The sequence below is a fragment of the Labrus bergylta genome, chromosome 3 (assembly GCF_963930695.1).
Source record: "Labrus bergylta chromosome 3, fLabBer1.1, whole genome shotgun sequence".
Classification (NCBI taxonomy): domain Eukaryota; kingdom Metazoa; phylum Chordata; class Actinopteri; order Labriformes; family Labridae; genus Labrus; species Labrus bergylta.
The window spans coordinates 30,903,947-30,925,894 of NC_089197.1; the positions used below are offsets into that span (position 1 = coordinate 30,903,947).

Consider the following 21,948-nt stretch of genomic DNA (forward strand, 5'->3'; position numbering starts at 1 on the left):
TAACCAATCAGAAACACTCTATGATCGTGGATAGTGTAGTTATTTGCCCCGATATCGCGAACTAATCTTGTTTTTCTTAAAACAAGGTAGATATCATACAAACTATCTTAGCATCTGTTATCATTTATGCATTTTGATTGATTTTTCCTAGTTGATCATTCCCAAAGTGCACACAGTCCAAACATTCAGTTCAGTTGTCTTTACGTGGGGTCTTAGTAAGTCAGGCCCACGTCTAAAAGTTTGTTACAGCGATTCAAACAAAAATTCCACTGAGCTACTTTGGTTATGTCAGAAGAGTATTTCACTTCGGTTTAATTAGACTAGTCTCTTGTTTATCAGAGGTTTTCCACATGCAGATGGATTTATTTTGTTATCATCATGGAATGAAAGTGTGCGTTAATTAGCATCTGACTGTACTCGTCCTGATCCCTGACAATACAGCACAGATTTGTGTTTACCCCGTGTGGACAACAGTGAGTCATTCAAAGTCCACACTTAGAAATAAACTGAAAATAAACTCATGAACCAAGTCCATGGGGGTTGATACATTTTTTAAATGTGAGCTAGAAGAAAAACACATTCCAGAGAAATTGCCTTTGGGACCCTTTCTATCCCCTAAATCTTTAACTTTGTAATTTAGAAGGGTTTTCTCAGGTATTTGGACAAACTAATTAAATATTAATATCATCAGTGAGACTATTGCTCAGCACTGTTTCTTTCTCTCAGACACATTGCTTTAGTTACAGAGAAACACCTCTTTCTTATGCTAGCTTGACTTTTACATTGTTGGGTTTTTCTTGATCATTACTTCTTTGGAAAACAAAATCATGACTTGTGCTCAGAAGGAAAAGACTCTTCTAAATAAACTTTGAATGTAACAAAATGACACCCTCAATCAAAGCTTGATATGAAGGTGTTTTTTCTTCCAGCTTTAAGTGGCATACACTTTTATGGAAACATTATGATCCTGGCATCTTGCCTTAAGAGCTTGACTTTTAATTGCCTAAATTATCAGAACTTTGTTAAAAGGCTACCCGTTTCATTTATCATGAGTCACCGCTAATTGTTGTCCTGCTTTGTAATGTGCAGGCATGTTTTGACAGTTTTAAAGACAGGGGAGAAAAAAACTTTAATCTATTTAATTAAAATGTCAGAAATATCAGCTGAGCGGCAGCAGCATTTCATTCAGCATGAATAACCTAGAGTCAACTCCAGCAGCCAATAAGAGAAAGCACTCAAGGCCGCTGAAAACATGCAGCCATCAATTCTCGTCGTACGTAATGATGTTCATGTTTGGTATAGGAAGTAGAATTACTGCTAAGGGAAGTCTTCTGTCGTAGATCACAGACTCTCTTCAATAACTAGCGTCATGATTTATTCTTCTTTAGTTTGTCTATTCCTTGTTCTTGTGATTTCCTGTTTTATTTTCGTCAATTGTATCCTTGTGTTTCTCTGTTTCATGTTTCCCTCCTGTTTCCAATGCCCTCGTTGTCCTCACCTGTGTCTTTTTAGTCTCACCTGTGTTTGATCACAACTGTGTCTATTTGGTCTCCAAAATCACTCACTCATTCCCTACTCCCTACATGAGTTACATGTAGTAGACTATATAGTGCACTCACTCAGCAAAATTAAAAACATTTCGGACACTACTCACTCACTCACTCGACTCTGACGTCATTGTTGTTGCACAACTAAAACGTGCAGCTGAACTCTGCCCGATGATCAATAATAACCGTAAATAACAACATCAATTTCAGTGATATCTTAATTATACTTGGTGTATTTTCACAAAACAGTTATGAATAATAAATAAATATGAAATATAGATTCTTTAATATATAATGAAATATATTTCCACAGCTAAACTCATTTATTTGTTCCCACAGATTCAGGTCTCATGTCTGTCATCTCTATACGGTCAAACTAACATTTCATCGCTGACGGTCCTTAACTCTTAATGAAAAGTCAAAGATTTCAGTAAAATAACTAAAACTTTTTTTGAGTGTCTTTGTTCATGCTGGTCCGCTCGTAAAAAAATTTGAACCGCAATGCATGATGGTATATATTGCTCGGATAGTGACCATCGGTTGTACACTACTTTTCAAAATGCATTGTGGGATACAATGAGTGGACTATATAGGGTATGACCATGCTCACTCAGAATTCGGACAGCACTAAAAATGGCGTGTTCACTCTAGTGAACACTATAGTGAATAGTGAGTGATTTCCGACACAGCCTCAAGTGTTCCTTCCCTTCTGTGTCAGTTCATTCGTCTACTCTGTACCTATGTAATCGTGGCTCCCTGAGGATTGTTTTTCCCTGTTTGTTGATTTTTGGATTTTTGTTGGTCTTTAAAGAAGTAGCCTTGTTTTTGCCTTTTCGTTTATTAATTATATTTTTGGTTTCTGTAAGTGGGTCCTTTTCCTCATCATTTAAACCTGATAGAAAGTATCCAATCATAACCAAGCCCAATTCAAACCCGATATCATAGGGGGTTAACTGGATGACAACGTTTTCAATTAATTGAATGTAATTTCTAATATCGTTTAGTTGTTAATTATTATGTGCATAGAACTCTGTATGTCAGAGGGATTTGGGTTTTAAGTGGCTTTAAAGCTCGAGCATACATGACAAAGAGAGTAGCTACAGGTGGCCACGTACACGCTCTCTCTCACACACACACACACACGCACGCACGCACGCACGCACGCACGCACACACACACACACACACACACACACACACACACACACACACACACACACACACACACACACACACACACTCATACAAAGAGCCATGTTTTGATTCAGGTGGCCTACCTTTTGAAGATAAGAGCAATGACAAAGTCAGGGTTGACTCTGATTCTCCAATCACACTCTTTCCCAGCGGGGTAAGGGTGGGGATAGTTTGGAGACAGAATCACTCCTGAAGGGCCGCTGACGTTACCCCCACATGTTGCTGCGGAGACACAAAGGCAGAGAGAGAAAAGAGAGTGGAAAAGATGATTACACAGCATCGGGCTTGGGGTAATTTGGGAAGAGAATCGCCCCTGACTGACCACTCAAACTACCCCCCACAGGAAGACAGAGAGTAGGAGAGTTAGTCCATGATGGGAAGAATGGCAGGGGTTGGTTAGGAAGGAGAGAATGACTCCTGGTGGGCTGCTGATATTACCTCCACAGGTAGATGAAGAGGTTGAAAGACCAAAAAAAGAAACTGTGAGATTTAGTTATGGCGCGTAAGGCCGGGGGGTAGTTAGCAGGGAGAATCACCCCTAGCGGTCCTGTTATCCCACAACTAGCCAGAGAGCAAGAAAGAGATAACGGCAAGAGAGACAGATAGATGCTTTCAAGCAGCAATTTGGTGATGCGAAGGACAGATGTGAAACATGGAGAGGTGTCTTGGGGGTGGCAGGTGGGTGTGAACGGATTATGGTTAACGGTGAAAAATACGTAAACAAAGGCATTAACGGTTGCAGATCAGCGAGACTCTCACACACTAGACTGTTTGGTATAATGCTGGTTTAATCTTAGGAGCCCACAGGGATTCACAACCTGAGGGGGAAGTCTAAAGGAGGGAAGTAGTGCACGTACACAGAGGGCACTTTAAACCTTACATTGTATCTACTGTACGGTAATCGTAAAGCATAATGTGTTTCACAAGGCATTTTACTGTTTCCTGAGACCACTTGAGGACATCCTGGTAGATGTGGCTAATAAAGAAAAGGTGACGGCAACAAACATAAAGGTAGACTGTGGTATCAAACAGCAAGGAAATTGTCTGTAGTCCCTTGCTAAAAACTGTTGATTGGTAGGAATGTGCATGAAAATACACTGAACGTCAAGTTAGTCATACTGTATGTGCTCCATATGTTTATTAATGTAGGCCCACAATACTTTTAAATGTTGTGTCTAAGCTGTAACACAGACAGCAGCCACTAGCTTGGGTTGTAGCTTTAGTATATGGGACTGATGGTGCTCCCCCTCCTCAATACTTGGATGAAAACTAGCATAGTGGACGGACAGCATCTTGTAGGAGCAGTGCAGTTTTTGGGGAATTTTGAACTAGAAAATAAAGATTAAGTTGTATCAGGTTAAACTGTAAAGTAACCGCTCCACCAGAGCAATGTGTAACCACATTCAGCACAGGCATGTGGATGGTAACATGCAAGAAGGACCCAAGGCTGCTGGTGCCAGCACTGCTAATGTGAGCTACAATCGACAAACCAATTTCACATTGTTTACCTACAGAATAAAGTAGTCTGTGTCACAAAGTGAAACAGCTGTCAATCAAAAAGCAAATATGAAGTATGAACGCTAATTGGTTTTGGACAGTGGTTAGCCGAGTTAAATATATTGCTCAATTTGGACTGAATTTAGACTAATGGACGGGTCTGATTGTAAATGTTGGCTAAATCAACAGTCACTAGGAACATCCTTAGATGCTACACCAGTTGTTAAAAGACTTTCCCCACCCGCGCTTGTTCAGATTGTTTTCATGCAGTCTCTGCTGTGTCATAACTCTGCCTTGTCTTTCAAAATAAAAAAATACAGTACAATTTACTTAGCAGACGCTTTTATCCAAAGCGACGTACATCAGAGAGTAAGTACAACACTAATCCATTCATACAATGCAATGCGGGGTTGCCCAAGGACACATCGGACATGTTGCACAGCTGGGGATCTAACCCTCGATCATCCAGTTGAGAGGTGACAACTCTACCAACTAAGCCACAGCCGCCCAGTAGCCAAACATGTTTATTTTTAATCTAGAATTTCCTTCATTTTTACAATTTTACACTTGTCTCTCTTGCACAGTGATAATTCTAGTGGGCTTTTGCTGCATTCAGATTGAGTCTTTTTTTTTCTTCCTTCTGACGCTGCTATTGCTACATTTTCTGACACAAAGGCAGGCTTCAGTCACCTCTTCAAGTCAAGCGTGTCAGACCGGCCTTGAGCAGAAAATAAAGAAAGTAAAGCACACCTGAAAGTGGGAGGGTAAAAAAATAAAAAAAACAGCAGCAGAAATGTGTGAATGAGGTGTGGAGTGGGATGGGGAAGCTCGTAGGGCTTCAAGCAGCAGGAGGGCCTGATGATAAACCTGGTGATAATAGAGAAAAATAAGCTCTGTTTTTTAAGGTTTTGAAATAGGAACCCTACCAAAGCCACCTGAATCATTCTCTGACACTAAAAATCTGACCACCTTTTTCCCCCTTTGTCTTCCTCTTCTGTATAGTTTACTCTCTCCTGAGTTTGAGTTAAGGATGTGGTTAAGATACATGTTGAACTTTTTCCTGTGCACCACTGCAACACTTCTTATCTTAACCACAGTTTCTTCAGCACCTATTCAACTTCTCCTTAATCTTAAAGAGCATGCCTCAAGTATAAGAAAAAAGAAGTATCTAATGCTCCAGCAGCAGCAGCATCATTTGGGATTAGCGATCACCTCACCAGCAGGCTTCACTTGATTTACCCGCGGAGAAGTATGTCAGATGTGGCACAACAACACAGGAGTCCCTGAGGGAGCTCAACTGTCATGTTTATTGTTTACTCCCTACTCTTCAGACTTCAGATACAACTCCGGATCATTCCACCTCAAGAGACTTAGCATTCAGTCTGATGTATTGTTGGCGTAATGGTTGTTGCCTGTATCCAAAAATGTTCATATCTAGTGCCCATAGACGACAGCGTCATATTTAATCTCTTGCTGTGATTTCCTTTCATCTCAGTTTGTGCATAGTATACCTACCTATACATGTTGGAGGGTCTGGCTGCCAGTAGAATCTATTATCCATCCGTACACATGTGATGGTGTCCTGGCCCTGCAGCTGGTACCCTGGATCACACTGGAACGTCATGCTGTCCCCGGGCTCCTTACTGTCCCCGTAGCGAGAACCATTGACAGGGATGCCAGGGTCATTGCAGGTCGTTGCTGTAGTTGCTGGAGAGTGTGAAACAAGGAGAGACAGATGTTTAGTGACCGTTAGAGGTAGGTCGAGGGTCATTTGTGTGACTGCTGGCAGACTAAGAAGCAAATACGTAACTGTACTATGAATTAATTGTGAACACTGTTAATGAACACGTTAATGCCCATACTGGTAATGACAGACACAGTTATCAATTCTGTTAATCATTTATGTCAACTAGACCAGTAACTTAATGGATCCTCCCTCAAGGTTCAATCCAACTTTTTATTGGGAACACTTAGATTAATAACTAGTGGTTCCTCATCTCACACTGAGTAGTAATCCTGATAGGAATATGCTGTGATCACACTGTGTGAGTGTCAAAATATAATGTTTTGCTTCCATCTGATCAATCACCATTTTCAATACTCAAAGGGGTAAACACAGCATTAATGGAAGTCTGTCAAATAGTTTTGTTAAATAATTCTCAAATGATCACTAAAGTGCAATATGAATACTGCTAACTAAATGTACAAAACCAAGACTGTGTGTTTGAACTTGTATTTCTGCCTGATGTCAGCAGTGTCTGGTAGGTGAGTGATACATTAAGACAGGGTTTGAGATGCATAACATGCATAACTCTTTTTTTCAGTCTGTGTTCTGTTTTTTTGTTTTCCCCCACACATCTGGAAGCCTGGACATCTCAAGATGTTACAGAATAATTTTTTGGGATCCTGAAAGCGTATGTTCTGCCCTCTGAGTCTGCCTTCTAACTGTAAACAACTGGGAATGGCGCAAGAAAGCATGAGCAAACCAAACCCAGAGGTGCGTGGTCAGACACAGCTCATTTGCATTTAAAGCTACAGACACATAAACAGCCTGTTCTGATCAGGGCTGAAAGCTCAGTAATATGGAGGTTGGTCTGGTAGCTGGAGAGGTGCCAGATAACTTCAGTAGCACTGGTGAGGTGCCCTTGAGCACCGAACCCCCAACTGCTCTGGTGCGCTCTCTGCTTTGCAGCTTGTAGCAGCCCCACTCTGACATCTCTCCACCAATGCATGTCCACAGGTCCTGTTTGTGCATGTGTGTGATTCTGACCTATGTGTGTGAGAAGCATGTCCCTATAAATAACAGAGTGTAAAACCGAATTTCCCCTTGGGGATTAATAAAGTATATCAAAATCAAAAAAAGAAATAGACGGGTTTATAGGCATGATGAAATACAGGCCTAGAGAGGATTTAAAACAATAAACTTCACAGATATGTTTTGGGGAGCTCTGAGACTTATTTAGACTTGCTGTTAGGAGTACAATACGTGACCTTCAGTCACATGATCTTTGTTTGTCTTTTTATTCAGGCCTCTTTTGCCCCTTCTTATTACACAAGAAGACATGACTTGTTATTTCAGTTATTTCACAAGAAGTGGAAGCAGTCGGTATGACTTACATCTAAACTGAGCATAATACATTTCTGTACAAATACTCCAACAGCTGGTGTACAGACCAAACTAGTATTATGACGTGATGTTTATTCCATTGTTCCACTAAAAAACTGAATTAATTTCATCAGGTTAGTGTGTAGATCGGGACATAGGGAAGACAACATGAGAGAAAAAAGAAAAACATACATTTATATGATCATCATTCCAAAAAATCACAAACCATGCCTTCAGTATAAATGACTGTGGTGGTATGTACTACCAGCGTTGCTTTAGAAAAGATATAAAGGGTTAAATATAAGGAGTCATTACCATAGTAATGGAATAACAGTGCTCTGATTAGTTTGTAAGTTAGTGCAAATATTTGTTGTATTAAAAGTGGGGAGAATGGGGAAAAATAAATAAATATGTGGACGAGATTTGGGGACAAAAAGCACTGGATGTAAATATTTATAAACTGGAATAATGCATCTATTTCAAAAACATCTCAGACAGGCATGTGTTGGTGTTGTGTGTGTGTGTGTGTGTGTGTGTGTGTGTGTGTGTGTGTGTGTGTGTGTGTGTGTGTGTGTGTGTGTGTGTGTGTGTGTGTGTGTGCGTGCGTGTGTGTGCGTGCGCTTGGCATGCATATGTATGAAAGCCATAGAGCAAGTGTTGGATATAAATGGCTTTGTAAAGAGGAACAAGCACAAGAATTTGAAATAAGTGGCAGTAAAGGTGAGATCTTCCAGACAGTCTGAACTCTCGCTCCCTAACTTTTTTCACTCTGTGTGTCTCTGATCGATTTTTGCTGCTGCAGTGACTGCAGTCGTGATTCTTAAAAGACACAGACATGTGGCTCAGTGTTTGCAGCCTAAAAGCATAGCTAGGTTAGCCTGTCTTTAAAGGATTGAGGAACATGATACCAGTTTGAGATTTTCAGTTAACAAGTTTCAAAAACACTTAAATCAAAATTAATTGAAATTGGATCATTTTATATTGTTTATATTATTAATCCACCTTATAAGATGCTTTTGAACCAAATGGTTCTGGGGACTTTTTGAAGAGAAACTATCCACTAGGGAGGACCCTGAGAACTACACACCATGAGGACTTTTTCTTTGTCTGCATTCACACCGCCATGGTACCTACTCTGAAGCAGGAGCTACAAAGGTTCCTCTAAACTGGGTTCTATAGGAACTAAAACAGTTCCTGTGGTGCAGAATCAATTGGTGTTTTCACACCAAACAGTTCTGGGGACTTTTTTAAGAGGAACTATCCACTAGGTAGTTCCCTGAGAACTACACATTATGGGAACTTTTTTCTGTCTACCTTCACACCGCTATAGTACCTACTCTGAAGCAGGAGCTAATAAGGTTCCTCTTAACATTGTTTTAAGAACTAAAATAGTTCATAGTTCCTGCGGTGTGGAATGAATAAATAAGGAGGAGGGTTCCAACGGTTCCTAGAACTTTGAAAAAGTTCCTGCTGTCTAAAAATGCCTTTTAGAGATACTGTATATATGTCAAAGACACATGTGATGAATGCTGTTAAATAACCTATGAAACAGCAGCACTAACAGATTAATGACTAAATGTCCAAAGTCTCCTCAAAAATAGAAACATGTCTCCAGTGAGCTCCTTCAGTACTCGTGAGCACGAGTCCCTCAGTGAGGTATTACATTTCTAATTTCATTCTTTGGCTTAAGGTTTTTCTGAAATCCTGTTAAGTGCAGCATAATTTCCAGATTAATTACCTTGTAGCCAATATAAATGAGGTTTATGTAATAAGTAAGAAACTGCATATGTGATGACTGCAGCATTTGTTAATTAGCTCATTTAATTGCTAATTAAATTCAGCTTTTTCTTCACAAGTGGATGCAGGGGTAGAGTGAGGCAGATCACCCAAATCAGTAATATGATACTACTTTCTTTTTGTGTTTTCACGAGTATTTCCTCTACCATTAGATTTTTACGATGAATAACTTCAATTGAGAGTGAAGAGTACTTACTGGAGAACTGTATCGAAAATCCTTGCTTGCTGATGAAATAATCAGAGTCAAATTGCAGTGTGAGTATGTTGAAAGTTGAGTGGATGTCTTCAGGTAAGGCTGGGCCGGACCATTCTTTCAACAGGATCCCCCCGTCTGATGGCCCAGATGGACCATCCCAAACTCTCAGGATATCGTGGCCGACTTCGGTGTCAAAAACGATGAAATGGAGGCTAGAAAAGCAACAACAACAGAATCAGGAGACCAGTGATCCCATATTCACAATAACATATGTTCCTTATAAAGCAGTTTACCATACGAAACATGAGGCAGAGCTAAAAAAAAAAAAAAAAAAAAAAAAAGACGGATCGAACTAGTATGCGTGCACACACAATCACAGGAATGTCAGCTGTGGCTGCGATGTGTTTGGAAACATAATGCTGACATAATGACTAATGTGGTGTAATCTTCGACACAGCAGTTGCTTTGACAGTGAACACGTATCTATAATTACGGAATTTATCATTTTATGACAGTCTTGTGAGTTTTTTTTTTGCCTTACAGCCCATTTAGAGCATGCTTTTGTGATCTGCATGTTGTCATATGTATGGCTTTAAGTGCATTACTGATCATGTTTAAGACAGTGTGAGTCTGTAAGATAACCCTATCCTTTCTCATATACTTCTTCTTGATGAAAAAAAACCCCACTTGCTTTAGATAACTGCAGGCCATCATCATACTCACAGCAGCTTCAGTGTATATCCAACTGCTTCATAATTACCTGATAGTCTTGCCTGTGTCAGCCTCTATGGTCCAGGTGCAGTGGAGGTTGTTGTCATATGGAGCAGGATATCCCGGAGACAGAATCCGTCCAGACACTGCTCCACTTATGTGACCTCCACACTCCGCTACAAGGACACGAGACAAAGGGGTGAAAACATTACATCATTCCCCAGCTCATATATATACCATATAATACCATAAATATACCCGTCCGGTCAGAGATATGCAAAGGATCATTATTAACAAAATAAAAATAAAAACACACAGCAGGTATGACACAATCTTTACACTTCATTCAATAAATCAGAAGTTGATGCATCCCTTATGGATCAATCATTCGTCATCAGGACATCTTTCTTCTTCTCCTTTGTTAAGAAATGTAGTATGATGCTACTGATTCGATGTTTCTAACCTAAATCTTAATTATCATATATATTTAAAGGACGAATGTGCTACTTTTTGATCCAGAGGTCACCCTTGAGCACCAGCAGCCAAAGCAAACTGCTGTTTGGCGACACCTTCGCTATTCTGAAGCCTCCGCTCTCCTCCAGCGTCACACCTCCAACCCCTCTCCACTTGAGTTCACACGAGGAGTTATGAGTTAGAACGCGCACCATGATTTAACACCATTTAGCGCAAGTGGCGGACAAAATTGTCCCTTGCTGGAGCTGCAATTGCCTGTGGCCTGCATTGTTAGCCGGCTAATGTTAGCACACGTTGGTTAACTCATAGCTTCATATTGCACATAAATTGACACAGAATGACCGTGATCTAAACACACATACGTGACATCCAAATAAGCAGTGAGTATGTTAATCTTTTTTTCTCTTGTCCTTGACTAAAACAGCTTTAAACATGATGTAAACACAGGGTCAACAACAATACCGTCATGACTCAGAGACATTAACAGAGGAGATACTTGATATCTTCTACGTGTAAAATGTTGCACATTCTTCCTTTAATGAAAACTTTTACATTTTGGACCTCAGATGGTACAATACATGTGACAGAACAAAGAGACAGATCAAAACAAACAGGTTAATAAAGTACTCTGACATTTTGACACCGTTTTCCTTTCCAGACAAACATTTGCGACTCACTGCAATTGGCTCTGCGACCCACATTTGTGTCCCGACCCACCAGTTGAGAACCACTGCTGTTGCACATTCTGATTGGTTAAGCCTGTGCTCAGGTCAGGTAAAGGGTTTCCATGGGTCAGTTATTGATTGTTCTGCCCACCTTGAACATATGAAGAGCTCTACTTTCAAAGCAAACAGATAATTTGGATCATATTTCTTGATCTTCTTTCCTTCCCTATTACTGTTTCACTTCCTCTCCGTGAGAGGCCACTCTTCTTTTGCCGTGAATTACTGTGAGGTGTGAAGGTTGACTTAAATGAGAATTGGTTTAGAAAGGCTTGAATCGTTAAATCAACCTTGAATTTCCCGAGCTCCTGCTTTACGGTTTCAAGGTTGGCAAATAACTTTGATGACTGTTTCCCCTTAGGGATCTCCCTATTGTGTTCAAAGTTTTGTGAAAAAAAAAAAAAGCTGCTTAATGCACAAGGGAGAACAGACTTTTTGTGTTATTTTTACATTGTTTTCAGTGGAGAGGAGCAGGGGAGATAGCAGCTCGCAGGGGAAAAGGCTGGGAGCACATTTCAACTCATCATGGTAGTACAAGGTGCGCATGGCTGCCCACTGAGCCAGCAGATCGCTGCTGATTAGAAAACAGTGTGGTGAAGAGGAGGCTCTGTGTCAGCATGCGCGTCGTATGTTTGTGTGAGTTAAGAGGGCGCTATTAACACAGCTCTGCTATCTACAATACCATGACAACTTACTGCTGCTGCATTACCCCAGGCAGAATGAACCGAACCACACACTCATAAAAAAAAAAAAAAAAACATAAAGGGAGAAGCAGATAATGACACAACACACACACACACACAAGGCCAGACACTTACTTGAAAACACTTGTGCAGTTATGCAAGCCCATGCTCACATTTGAATGCACACACCCACTCACACAATATAACCAGTTTTTTTTTTTCTTTCAATCATTCTAGTGGAAAAAAATAGAGGAAAGGCAACGTCTCTGCTGTGTATTATCATGGAAAGCAGGTAGAAAAGGTTACGGGCCCAAACACATATAAGAAGAAAAAAATAGTGAGTGTGGGTCAATGACATCTGCTTTCCAGAGATCCTGACATGTAAAAAAAAAAAGAGAATAACAGACACACGTACATGCATAGTAAAGGAAAAGGTGTGTTTTCTGTATGAATAGACAACCACTCTGAAAGACTATACATGGAGCCTGAGGCAAAGCCATTTCTACGCTCATACATGTAGATGTAGGACGGATGCAGATAGGCAGGGAGGGGGACAGTCATCGCCAAACGCCCCAAAGGACAGAAAAATGAGGGAGATACAAGGTTAGGTATAAAGGTGATAAGCCTGGGGCTCTGCCGGAAAGCACTCTGCAGGTTGCTTACCTGGAATGCAGCAGCAACAAAGCGGCTAGAAATTGACTGACTGCTGAGGTACGTACACACACTCACACCTTGAGATTTACACACACATCTAGCCAATAGATTCATACTCATTCTCATTCATACCCACATGCACACACTTTCTTTTCAGTTGCCATTAGCAACCACATTAGGTCATGTCCCGCCTAGGAGAGCTCAGGTGTGCTGGCAGGTTAGACAGAGACACAAGGTTTGGCTCTGCAGCGGGGAATTCCAAATTAACAAGTGCCAAGTGCCCACATCTACCCAACAAGGTAGCAGTGCTTACAGGAAAAGTGCTTTAATGTGTAAAATATGCAAAGCCACAAAATATTTATGGACAAGCAGGAATTATGGGCTTTACAAAAGGCAAATTTGCTCCAAGGATTTCATAGCTATTTAGGAACAATACAAATAAACAATTGTAGAGTTCATGCTTCACTTGTGTTTGCTGAATGACAACAGAGGCCGAGAGTGGCTGGTTGCACATGCTATATCTAAAACACAAAACTACTTTCACAGGGCTGTAAGCAAATACATAAAAAAAAAATTTGCATTTCACAGCACCTGAAACGTTTGGCACACTCCTCTCCGACCTAATTAAGAGCTGCCAAGTGCCAACCAAAGCTAAATCTGCCCTCTGGCAGCTCATCCACCTCAAAACCTGGGAAATATTCAAATATACTCTAGATATGCCGACTGAGAAACATTTATTTTCTCCATTTTCACTGTCAGAAAAATACAACCTTGATGTTGTGGAAGTGCACAGCAGCAGCTACTTAGACAGCTAATTATTATATTATGTTTCCAGGGAGATCTCAAAGGCTTTCTTAGAACTCTTTTAATATTTATTTAAATGCAGTCTGATTTACAGTTTCAATTGATAAGACTTTAAAAGGACATAACAACAGTTTTAAATACCTTTTTACAAATATATTGACATGACTTGTGTTTCCATACAATGAGGCTGTTCAGGTTTAGTTTTGGGCTATCTATGTCTTTATTTTAGAGATAGGACAGTGCATTGAGCTAGAACTCAGGGAGACTGAGAGTGGGAAATGACATGCAGGAAAAGAGCCACAGGTTGGATTCAAAACCAGGTCGTCTGCTTAAAGGACTGGGTACATGGGGCGCACGCACTAACCGCCAGGCTACGACACCCCTTAATAAGGCTGTTTACCTCATTAAGTCAATAGGAATAACAGCACTTTGGTGTTTTCTCAGATGTTGAAGCCAATGTGGAAGTGAAAAAAACTGCTGTTCAGGTTAGCGTTCACTTGAGGCCGACTCCAAAAGCCCCAAGTTAAAATACCCTTTATACAGCAGATATATAAATGTGTTTACAGCCTCGTTTAGGTCTGAATAGCTCAATTCTTTATTGGTAAAAAAAACTGTATGTTGAATTAATTTGTTCAGAAGTCATCTGTTTAGGTTATATTAAAGATACAAGATGTAGAACTTTTACACTAAAACATCTAAATTAATTCAAATTGACTAAACCTATATTTGTGTTGGGTACTTTCATTAGCTCAAATATTTCCAACAACAGGTGGGTGTGTTGTTTGCCAGGAGGGTGAAGGCCCGCCTCAGCTCCACCTCTTTGCCTGGAAGTTAGTTTGAGACAGCATTACCTGCATAGCAACGTTGTGCTTAAAAACCACTTATAGAAACCAGTGGTTGACGTCACTGAGGCTACGTCAATGTTATATATAGGTTATGGCTTAAATCAGCTGTCTCAATGTTTGGCATTTAATATTGTCACATTCATAATAAACTGTCACCCTCATGTACAGTAATTACTCTCTGTAGTGTCTGTTGAAGACTTAGATAAAATGAGAATGTGACCCCTAGTCCCAAAGTAATCTCTATCATCATTAGTCATTTGATCACAGTCTGAGCAGTTGTAAAGTAAACCAGCTTAGTGAACAGTTCAATTTCTCCAGGTGGCGTTATTGCTGCTACGTTGACATAAAAGCAAGAAATGTTGTAGTCATCACTTTCGTGCTGTAACAGTAAACCCCATGAGTTCACTTTCAGTGAGTGTGTAGTGTCCGGTTTGAAAACCTTCAACAACATCTGATGAATCAATATTGCCTTAAAACCATGTCACTCTCTGGCATCGTGAAAAAGTCCCTCCTGATAGAATATTCTATTTACTGTGCATGCTGAGAAAAGAAGAGAAAGCTAATGTATCTGTCAAAGTCCTTGACATAAAATACTGCCAGCATCTTCAGGGTACAAGAAAGTAGCTTGGCTTACATTATAAATTCATCAAAGTTCAATTTAGACTGTCATCCCCTATTTTTGCACCACAACCATGCCAACCTTAAAGTACCCAGACGCCAGGTGCACTAAAATCTCCTGGCTGGTGACAACCTGCTGTCCAAGCACAGAGAGCCTTGTGTGCACAGGTTGATGGATCTTCAAGGGCTGTTTTGATGCACTGTGTTGAATTAGTAATTTCCCACAGTGTTGAATCAGACAGAATACACCTGTATTGACTCAATCACTTGTTCGCTCAGGTTTATTTTTTTTAACCATCACACTCTTTTGCAGTAGCTTTCACTGCTGCTTCCTGCTATATTTCTGACTTAATAGTATGAAAAAATGTCCAGTGGATTCAGCTCTCATTATTCCAATTTATTGATGCTCCTGTAACCTGAACATGTGTTGGCGTGCTTACCGATACAGGACGGAAGCGGTTTGTCCCAGACACGTCTGTCCCCACTCAGACACGTTAGTGTACTGCTGCCATGGAGACTGTATCCGGGGTTGCAGGAGTACAGGACGAAAGTGTTGGCAAAATGACCGTCGTCCTGGATTTTATAGCCATAACTGGGGATGCCTGGTTCCTCGCAGCGTACAAGGTCAAAACCTAGAAAGAGACACACATTGAACACAACACAAAGGTACACAAACACACACTATCAGATTAGGTCTCCACAGTCATGTATTGTGACAACACTGTGTAAACAAATAGGGTGATTCAGAGCGGTGTCTGGCAGGAGGACATAAGGTCATATGATCCCTCTCCTGAATACCACTGATTTCATTGTTTCCTGCGGATATTCAAAGTTAAACTACATTTTGATGCAAAAAGAACTTTGCATGACAGCTGCAGTAAACATTTCCACATATTTTACCTGTACGCATGTGCCATATGACCTTGTAAAATATATGTGCTTCTACATTTCCTCAAAGCTCTAACGATGCATGGTGAGCAGTGTGTGCAAACATACGTATGATCTGAAAATGTTGTCCTCTTAGGAAACAATTTTGGGAGGGAGGTATATAGTGTACACCTGAATGATTACAGTGCATAGGATTTCTGTGTGTTTTGAAGATAAGCCTTTATCCTGGCTGAATAAACAGGGACACAACAGCAATGTCACTTAGACATTTACTTTCCCTCAGATCAGCCACTGATGACTAACAAAGTCCTCCCTTAGAACAAATATGTCCAACCTGAGTAAAGAAAAGAAAATAACTAAGTAAAGAACAATTACCAGTAAATCACATCTATAAACTCTCGGGCGACTGAGGCTCAAGCGGCAGAGTTGGTTGTCTTTCAATCAAGATGTTGGTGGCTCAATCCCAGCTTGTGAAGTCCACATATGTCAAAGTGCCCTTGTGGCAAAACACTGAACCTTAAATTGATGTCCATTGCATAGTAAGTTGACACTAAGGGGGAATTTGCACAGCCTCCTCTGCAGTCAGTGTAAGATTATGTGTATTATTGGGTGGAAATTACATGTAGTGTTAAAGTGCTTTGAGAGGTAAGAACACTAGAAACATGTAGTCGTCACTACCTGGAGCCTGCATGTACAGAACCTGGGTAGGTAAGGTATAAGAGTTCTGCATGTGGGTGTGATGGACAGTAGGAACTGGCATTAAGATGGGTTGGCTCTGTGACAATGGAGCTCACTGTCCAGCTGCCCCGACTTGTCATGGGACTAATTGGATGAAACCCCAGTGAAGGGAGACTTACACTAGACAACCCTGGTGATGTCCTAGCTCTTGCTGTCCATCAGTCTACTCTACACAGTTAAGTTGTGGGGACCAGAAGAGGCCATACGGTAGGTAGGGTAGGTAATATCAGCATTGACACAACCTGGCTAGCTTGCATAAACAAAGCCTGGGTCTGTTGACGGTGGAAATGCTGTTTTGGTTGCAATGTTTCATTAGGGCACAAGTACCCTGGGTGTATTTAAAAAGAAAAAAAGGCGTCCAGAGGGCGTCCCTAAATCAATTGATTACACTTTTAAATAATAAAATAAATATTTTTGCAATTTCTTAAAAGAATCATGGCGTCAATGGACTACAGGTTTTATTTTTATTCTCAGTCACTATTTTATCTTCAAGTAAACTTTTGAAGTGAGCCATCTCCACTTTCTACCCCTTCCTGCATCGCTCTTCTGTCAACGTTTCTTGTTAACGACGTGCTCTGATGTTTGACTTCTTATCGCTCGATTAAAATAGCGTCTAACACTGGGTATCATATAGATGCTGTACCCAGTCCCTGACCCTACTTAAGAAGCCATCGCTAGATATTTCTCTCTCGGTTTCCCTTTTAACACCTTCTATCAATCTCTCTTATCTGTCCATCAGCTCACCCTTTTTTGCAGAACTTTGCAGAAGGTGTCACCTTCTCCACTTTAATGACTCGAAGAGTAACGGCTGTCTAATGGTTTAACTGACATACCATGCATCCATCTAGTATCCGTATACCTATGTTACCTCATCCCTCCGTCCGGCAGCACTCCCACTCCAGATGTGCTTCTTTTTTCACCTCCTTTTAACGGCTTGCTGATAAATGCTCCTCTAATAGCCTTTTCGACTTACACAACAGCTGGTAGTGCCTTCTTAAAATACTCTTTAAAGCCTTGAAGGTGTGTAAGCGTTTGTTGAGAGAAAGTGAGTGTTTCAAGAATTAATTTGCTCATTTGCATTTTTCCTAATAGGTGGTAAGCCATCGTTGCACCGTGGATTTCACCTTTAACAGACATTGCTGCGGAAAGTGATGGTTGATCTCTTAGCAGCTGTCAGAAGTGAAAAGAAAAAAGCTTGGTAATGTGCTGACGGAGAAAGACTAGTCTCAAGAGTTTTGTACTACATGACACGTTTTTTTTTTGTTCTAATATGTAGCCCTGAAGAATCACTTGACTGAGGCACAGAGCAGATGCAGGATATATTCATGAGGGCAATCTAACACAATCACTACCACTCTGGTTTTCAATTAAAATCATCTCCTTACACAAGAGCCTCCATGATGAGCTACTCAAAATTTAAGCAATAACTCTCTGATAACTGTGTGTGTCCCAGTGTGAGCTAGTTCCACCTTAATGCGGCCATTTAAAAAAAAAAAAATGTTCACAGCAGTAAATATAGATGAGAGATTAGTTATGCTGTCCAGGGTCTTATCATGTGAATCTCAGTTAAAACATTTTTAACTACTCACTTGTGTATGTGAGGCGGAAGCCCGGATCGGTCCCCGAGGCGTTGCTGTTGAACTCCAGCCACAAGCGATTGGACGTACTGTTGATCACATGCCCCATCATGTCGTCATGTGTGAAGTTGCCAAGGAGACGGGATGAAGTGTTCTCTCCATCATACGCCTGTCAATCAAAACACATGGAACAGGGCAGCAGAGCATGAATAAAAATATGAGGTTCAAAGTGTTTGGAATGAAGGAGGTTTAAACTTCTGCCCTGCCGACCAGGTCTGAAACTATACGAGGGCACTAAACATTCTGTGAGTCTTGTAACCAAAACTGCTGCTGTATTTGCAAACACATAATGATTTGCCATTCAACATTTCCTTTCTGAATGCAGACAAGGCATTATAGAAGCCCAATGTGCGTCTAGTAACTTTGTACCAGCATGGACGTTGCAGAAGACTTCAAAGACAGAGCCAAAATATTGCAGTAAAGTTGAGCTGTTAAGGGACTCCTTAACAGTAGGCAGAGCTGAAGAAGCCCCCCCCCTTTTTTTATGTTGAACCATCAAAATCTTTATGCAGCAATTCCAGTGAGTGTTGAAACACAACTTACAAAGGTGTTTGTGACAATGAGAAGTGTTGGAGTGCTACTTTTTTGTATTTAGCCGTTTAATCCTCGTCTAGCACCTGTGGGAAGCGGTACACTCGAGCATGTCTTTGATTTGTGCATCGGCAGAGGGGATATAACAGCCCTCAGTGAAAAATAAAAAAAGGCGCTTATTCACGGTTCAGTTTGTCTCCAGCTGAGAAAAGTGTTCCAATTTTATTTATATTTTCCAAAATGATGCCGCTAAAGTGGGTTCATTTGAACAGAAGAAGCCATTAACGAGCGTGTTTCCTAGAAATCCCCAGTAAAAGCCCAGAGTACCAGTGTTCTCATTCTACTTTAGCACTGGGTCAGAAACAGCAGGTCAATTAACGTGTGCCTGTGACTTGGTTTGAGGTGTTGTCAAGCATAAAAAGAAGGTATAAAAATAGCAGGGGAGTTAAAAGGACGCGAGTGAAGAAAGGAAAGATCGGATTTTAAACACAGTAACAACATTGGTCTGCATTTATATTGAAGGATTTGTTTTTTCTTCTCTCTGTAATCTCCATTTCCTTCTTTCACTTGTAAAAATAATAAGCATATCACAAAAAGGATATCAGAGTATAATATAAGATATCAATTCTTTAGCCTTCTTGCTAAATTCAATCTGCCTTTTTGGTAAAGACATGTCGCTGCTCTTTTTTTTTAATGAGCACAGTACAGCATGCAGATATGGAGGATGGAGTAATGGCTGCTAGAGTTTAGCAACTTAGCAACCTAAGATGTTGAGCTTGGTTTAGCATCAAACAGCTGAAACAGTGTCCGTGTCCTTTTGAAGGATTTGGGCACACTAGGCACTCCCTCTGTAATCGTATTTTAAATTACTTTTGCTGTCACTAGAACATACTTCTACCAAGCGGCAACCGGTCTTGAAAAATGAATCCTATGTGAAGTGCAAAATCCTGCAGTTCAATGAGTGTCCGCTTGAGGCTGGCTCCAGGAACACAGAGAGTCACATACGCACCACAGCCAAAAAAGCCAGTTTTTACATAAACAAACATGTTTAGAGCCTGGTACAAAAAACAAAATAGGTCTGATTAGTTATTGTCCTCAGGGGCAATCACATACTGTGGCAGATTATTTTTCTAATGGCTCTGTTTTGATTTTATGAACGATATGTGTTATCCATAGTTAGGCGCGTAGCTGACATGATTGACAGGTGGGCGTGATGTAACGGTTCGTCATTAGGCTTAAAACCCGCCTCAGCTCCAGCTCCCAGCCTGTCGTTAGGTTGACTGAAAGTTAGGTTGACTGAAAGTTAGGTTGAGACAGGATCTCCAGCATGGCGGGTGGTGCTGATGAGCCTCCGGAACCCCCTGTAGTAACCGATGGGTGACGCCACTAAGGCTTCGTCCATTAATGTTTACAGTCTATGGGTTCTAATAACAGTTTTGACATTAGTTAATCAACAGATTGGCTTTTGGAAACAAAAAAAACCTGACACAGTTAATTGCAAAAAAGTTAACTCTGGACACAATAACTTGATGCTCCATTGTCGACTTTATTCTTATTTTACAGAAAAATATAATCAATTTAAACTGAATATTCAAACAAAGAGCAGTAGCACTCTGGGAAAAATAAATTGCGACAATTAAAAGACCTTGAAAAGCCGCTCTTCAAATTAACAGGATGTGATATTTTCCATAATGAGACTTGTTTTGGACATTTTTCTGTTGTCAAAAATCTTGAATGCAGTTCCATCATGATGTAAACTTGGGCATCTGTGGGAGATTGATGGTTTCTGTCAACGCTGAACTTTTCTTGATTGAATCTTTGGGCTACAGTATGTGCGTCGAGGTAAAAACACAAGTGCTGCATGCGGGGCAAACACAATTTAGCTACAGGAAATCTTGGTTTGCAGAAACGTTTGTCAGAATGGCAACTTTCTCCATGTCCTATAAAGCAGCCTCCCCACTTTCTTTGAAGTGTAACATGTTGACTATTGGTATTAATATTCTTACTTACAAAATAAGACTCAAACATGCTTTGATGTCAAAAAGATTTGTATTGATCTGTCCTGATTTTGATATGTTTGTTTCACATAGATCTGCCTGTTTTCTCCAAATAATTCATGACTCATAGCCTATGTTGGTATCTCCCTGAAGTATTGATAGAATCAGCATTATCCATATTTAGAGAATTTCATAGACTACTGAATTTAAACAGCAGGGAGTCATTTGGTGGATTATTTTGATCAGGAGAGCTGAGTAAATCTTCAAATGATGAGTTTTAAAATGTTTGTTTGTTGCTGGTCTGAACCACACACATTGGGCCGTCAGCGTAGGTGTGCTTGCTGTATTAAACATGTGTAATATGGTTATAAGGTCACATTAATGCAGACTTAATGAGTGAGAAAAAATATTGATCAAGTCCTATCATAGAATAAGTTGTTATTCCAAGATGAGAAGACAAATATTTTAATAATGTGATTAAATTCTCAAATGAGAATGTCGATCAATGAGCGCAAAAAACAACAACAACAAAACTTTCGACAAGTCGACTAGAGGCAAAATCTGACCAATCAGGTTTGGCTATTTAAATCCTTAGTCGTTGAAAGGCCTACTGAACAAGTGTAATGGTCTCAGTTTTCAGATTAATTTTATTGAAACAAACTCTGCTAATCAACTTGATCCAACTCTAAAAAATAAAACATTTGGGAGAGTAAATTTATAGATGTTGTCAGAAAGAAGTTAAAAATAAAATCAGATGCAGAAACATAGATTGTTTTCACCCCGACAAAACCTAAATTCTCTCATACACTATCGATCATTAACTGACATTACCTTAAAGTTTAGGATGTGAAGATTTTAGGGGTATAAAGTATATATCATACATTTGAAATTCTCTAAGAAATAGCGTATCAGCTACAGTTTTATAGCAGCATTAAGGGTTAACCTGAATAGTAGAGAAGCAGTATAGTAATAGTTGGGAAGTGCAGTCTACTTTTGACTGCAGTGTGAAGGAGAGAATTAGGACTCTGAAGCACCTCATAATACAAACTCACAGCTGGGATATAAATGTGAACTGTGCCTGCTTATATTTGGCAGCTAGGGACACCTCCACAGATTGGTGGTGACAGGTCGGCAGGTGGCAGGAATGCCAAAGACAAAGAGCTGAGGGGATGTACCGTTCTATCTCTCCATGCATTACCAGTCAGAGGAGACACCTCTGCACGAAAGCAAAGCAGCAGCTATAGTATGCTGGAGAGTGTGGATGTGATAGACAACATAAATATTAAGATGATAGAGTGACAGGGGGAGAG

At 40.3% G+C, this 21,948-nt stretch overlaps 1 protein-coding gene across 1 annotated transcript in view; it reads right to left on the reverse strand.

The window, feature by feature from the left end:
* LOC109989353 (CUB and sushi domain-containing protein 1) overlaps positions 1–21,948 on the reverse strand; it is a 197,989-nt gene that overhangs the window by 98,075 nt on the left and 77,966 nt on the right. Inside the window, exons 20-25 of the mRNA XM_065953146.1 lie at positions 18,063–18,219; positions 15,288–15,479; positions 10,097–10,223; positions 9,337–9,548; positions 5,753–5,944; positions 2,824–2,962 (exon numbers count right to left, since the gene is read on the reverse strand). Coding sequence (XP_065809218.1) covers positions 2,824–2,962; positions 5,753–5,944; positions 9,337–9,548; positions 10,097–10,223; positions 15,288–15,479; positions 18,063–18,219 — 1,019 coding nt within the window. The remainder of the gene's footprint in view (positions 1–2,823; positions 2,963–5,752; positions 5,945–9,336; positions 9,549–10,096; positions 10,224–15,287; positions 15,480–18,062; positions 18,220–21,948) is intronic.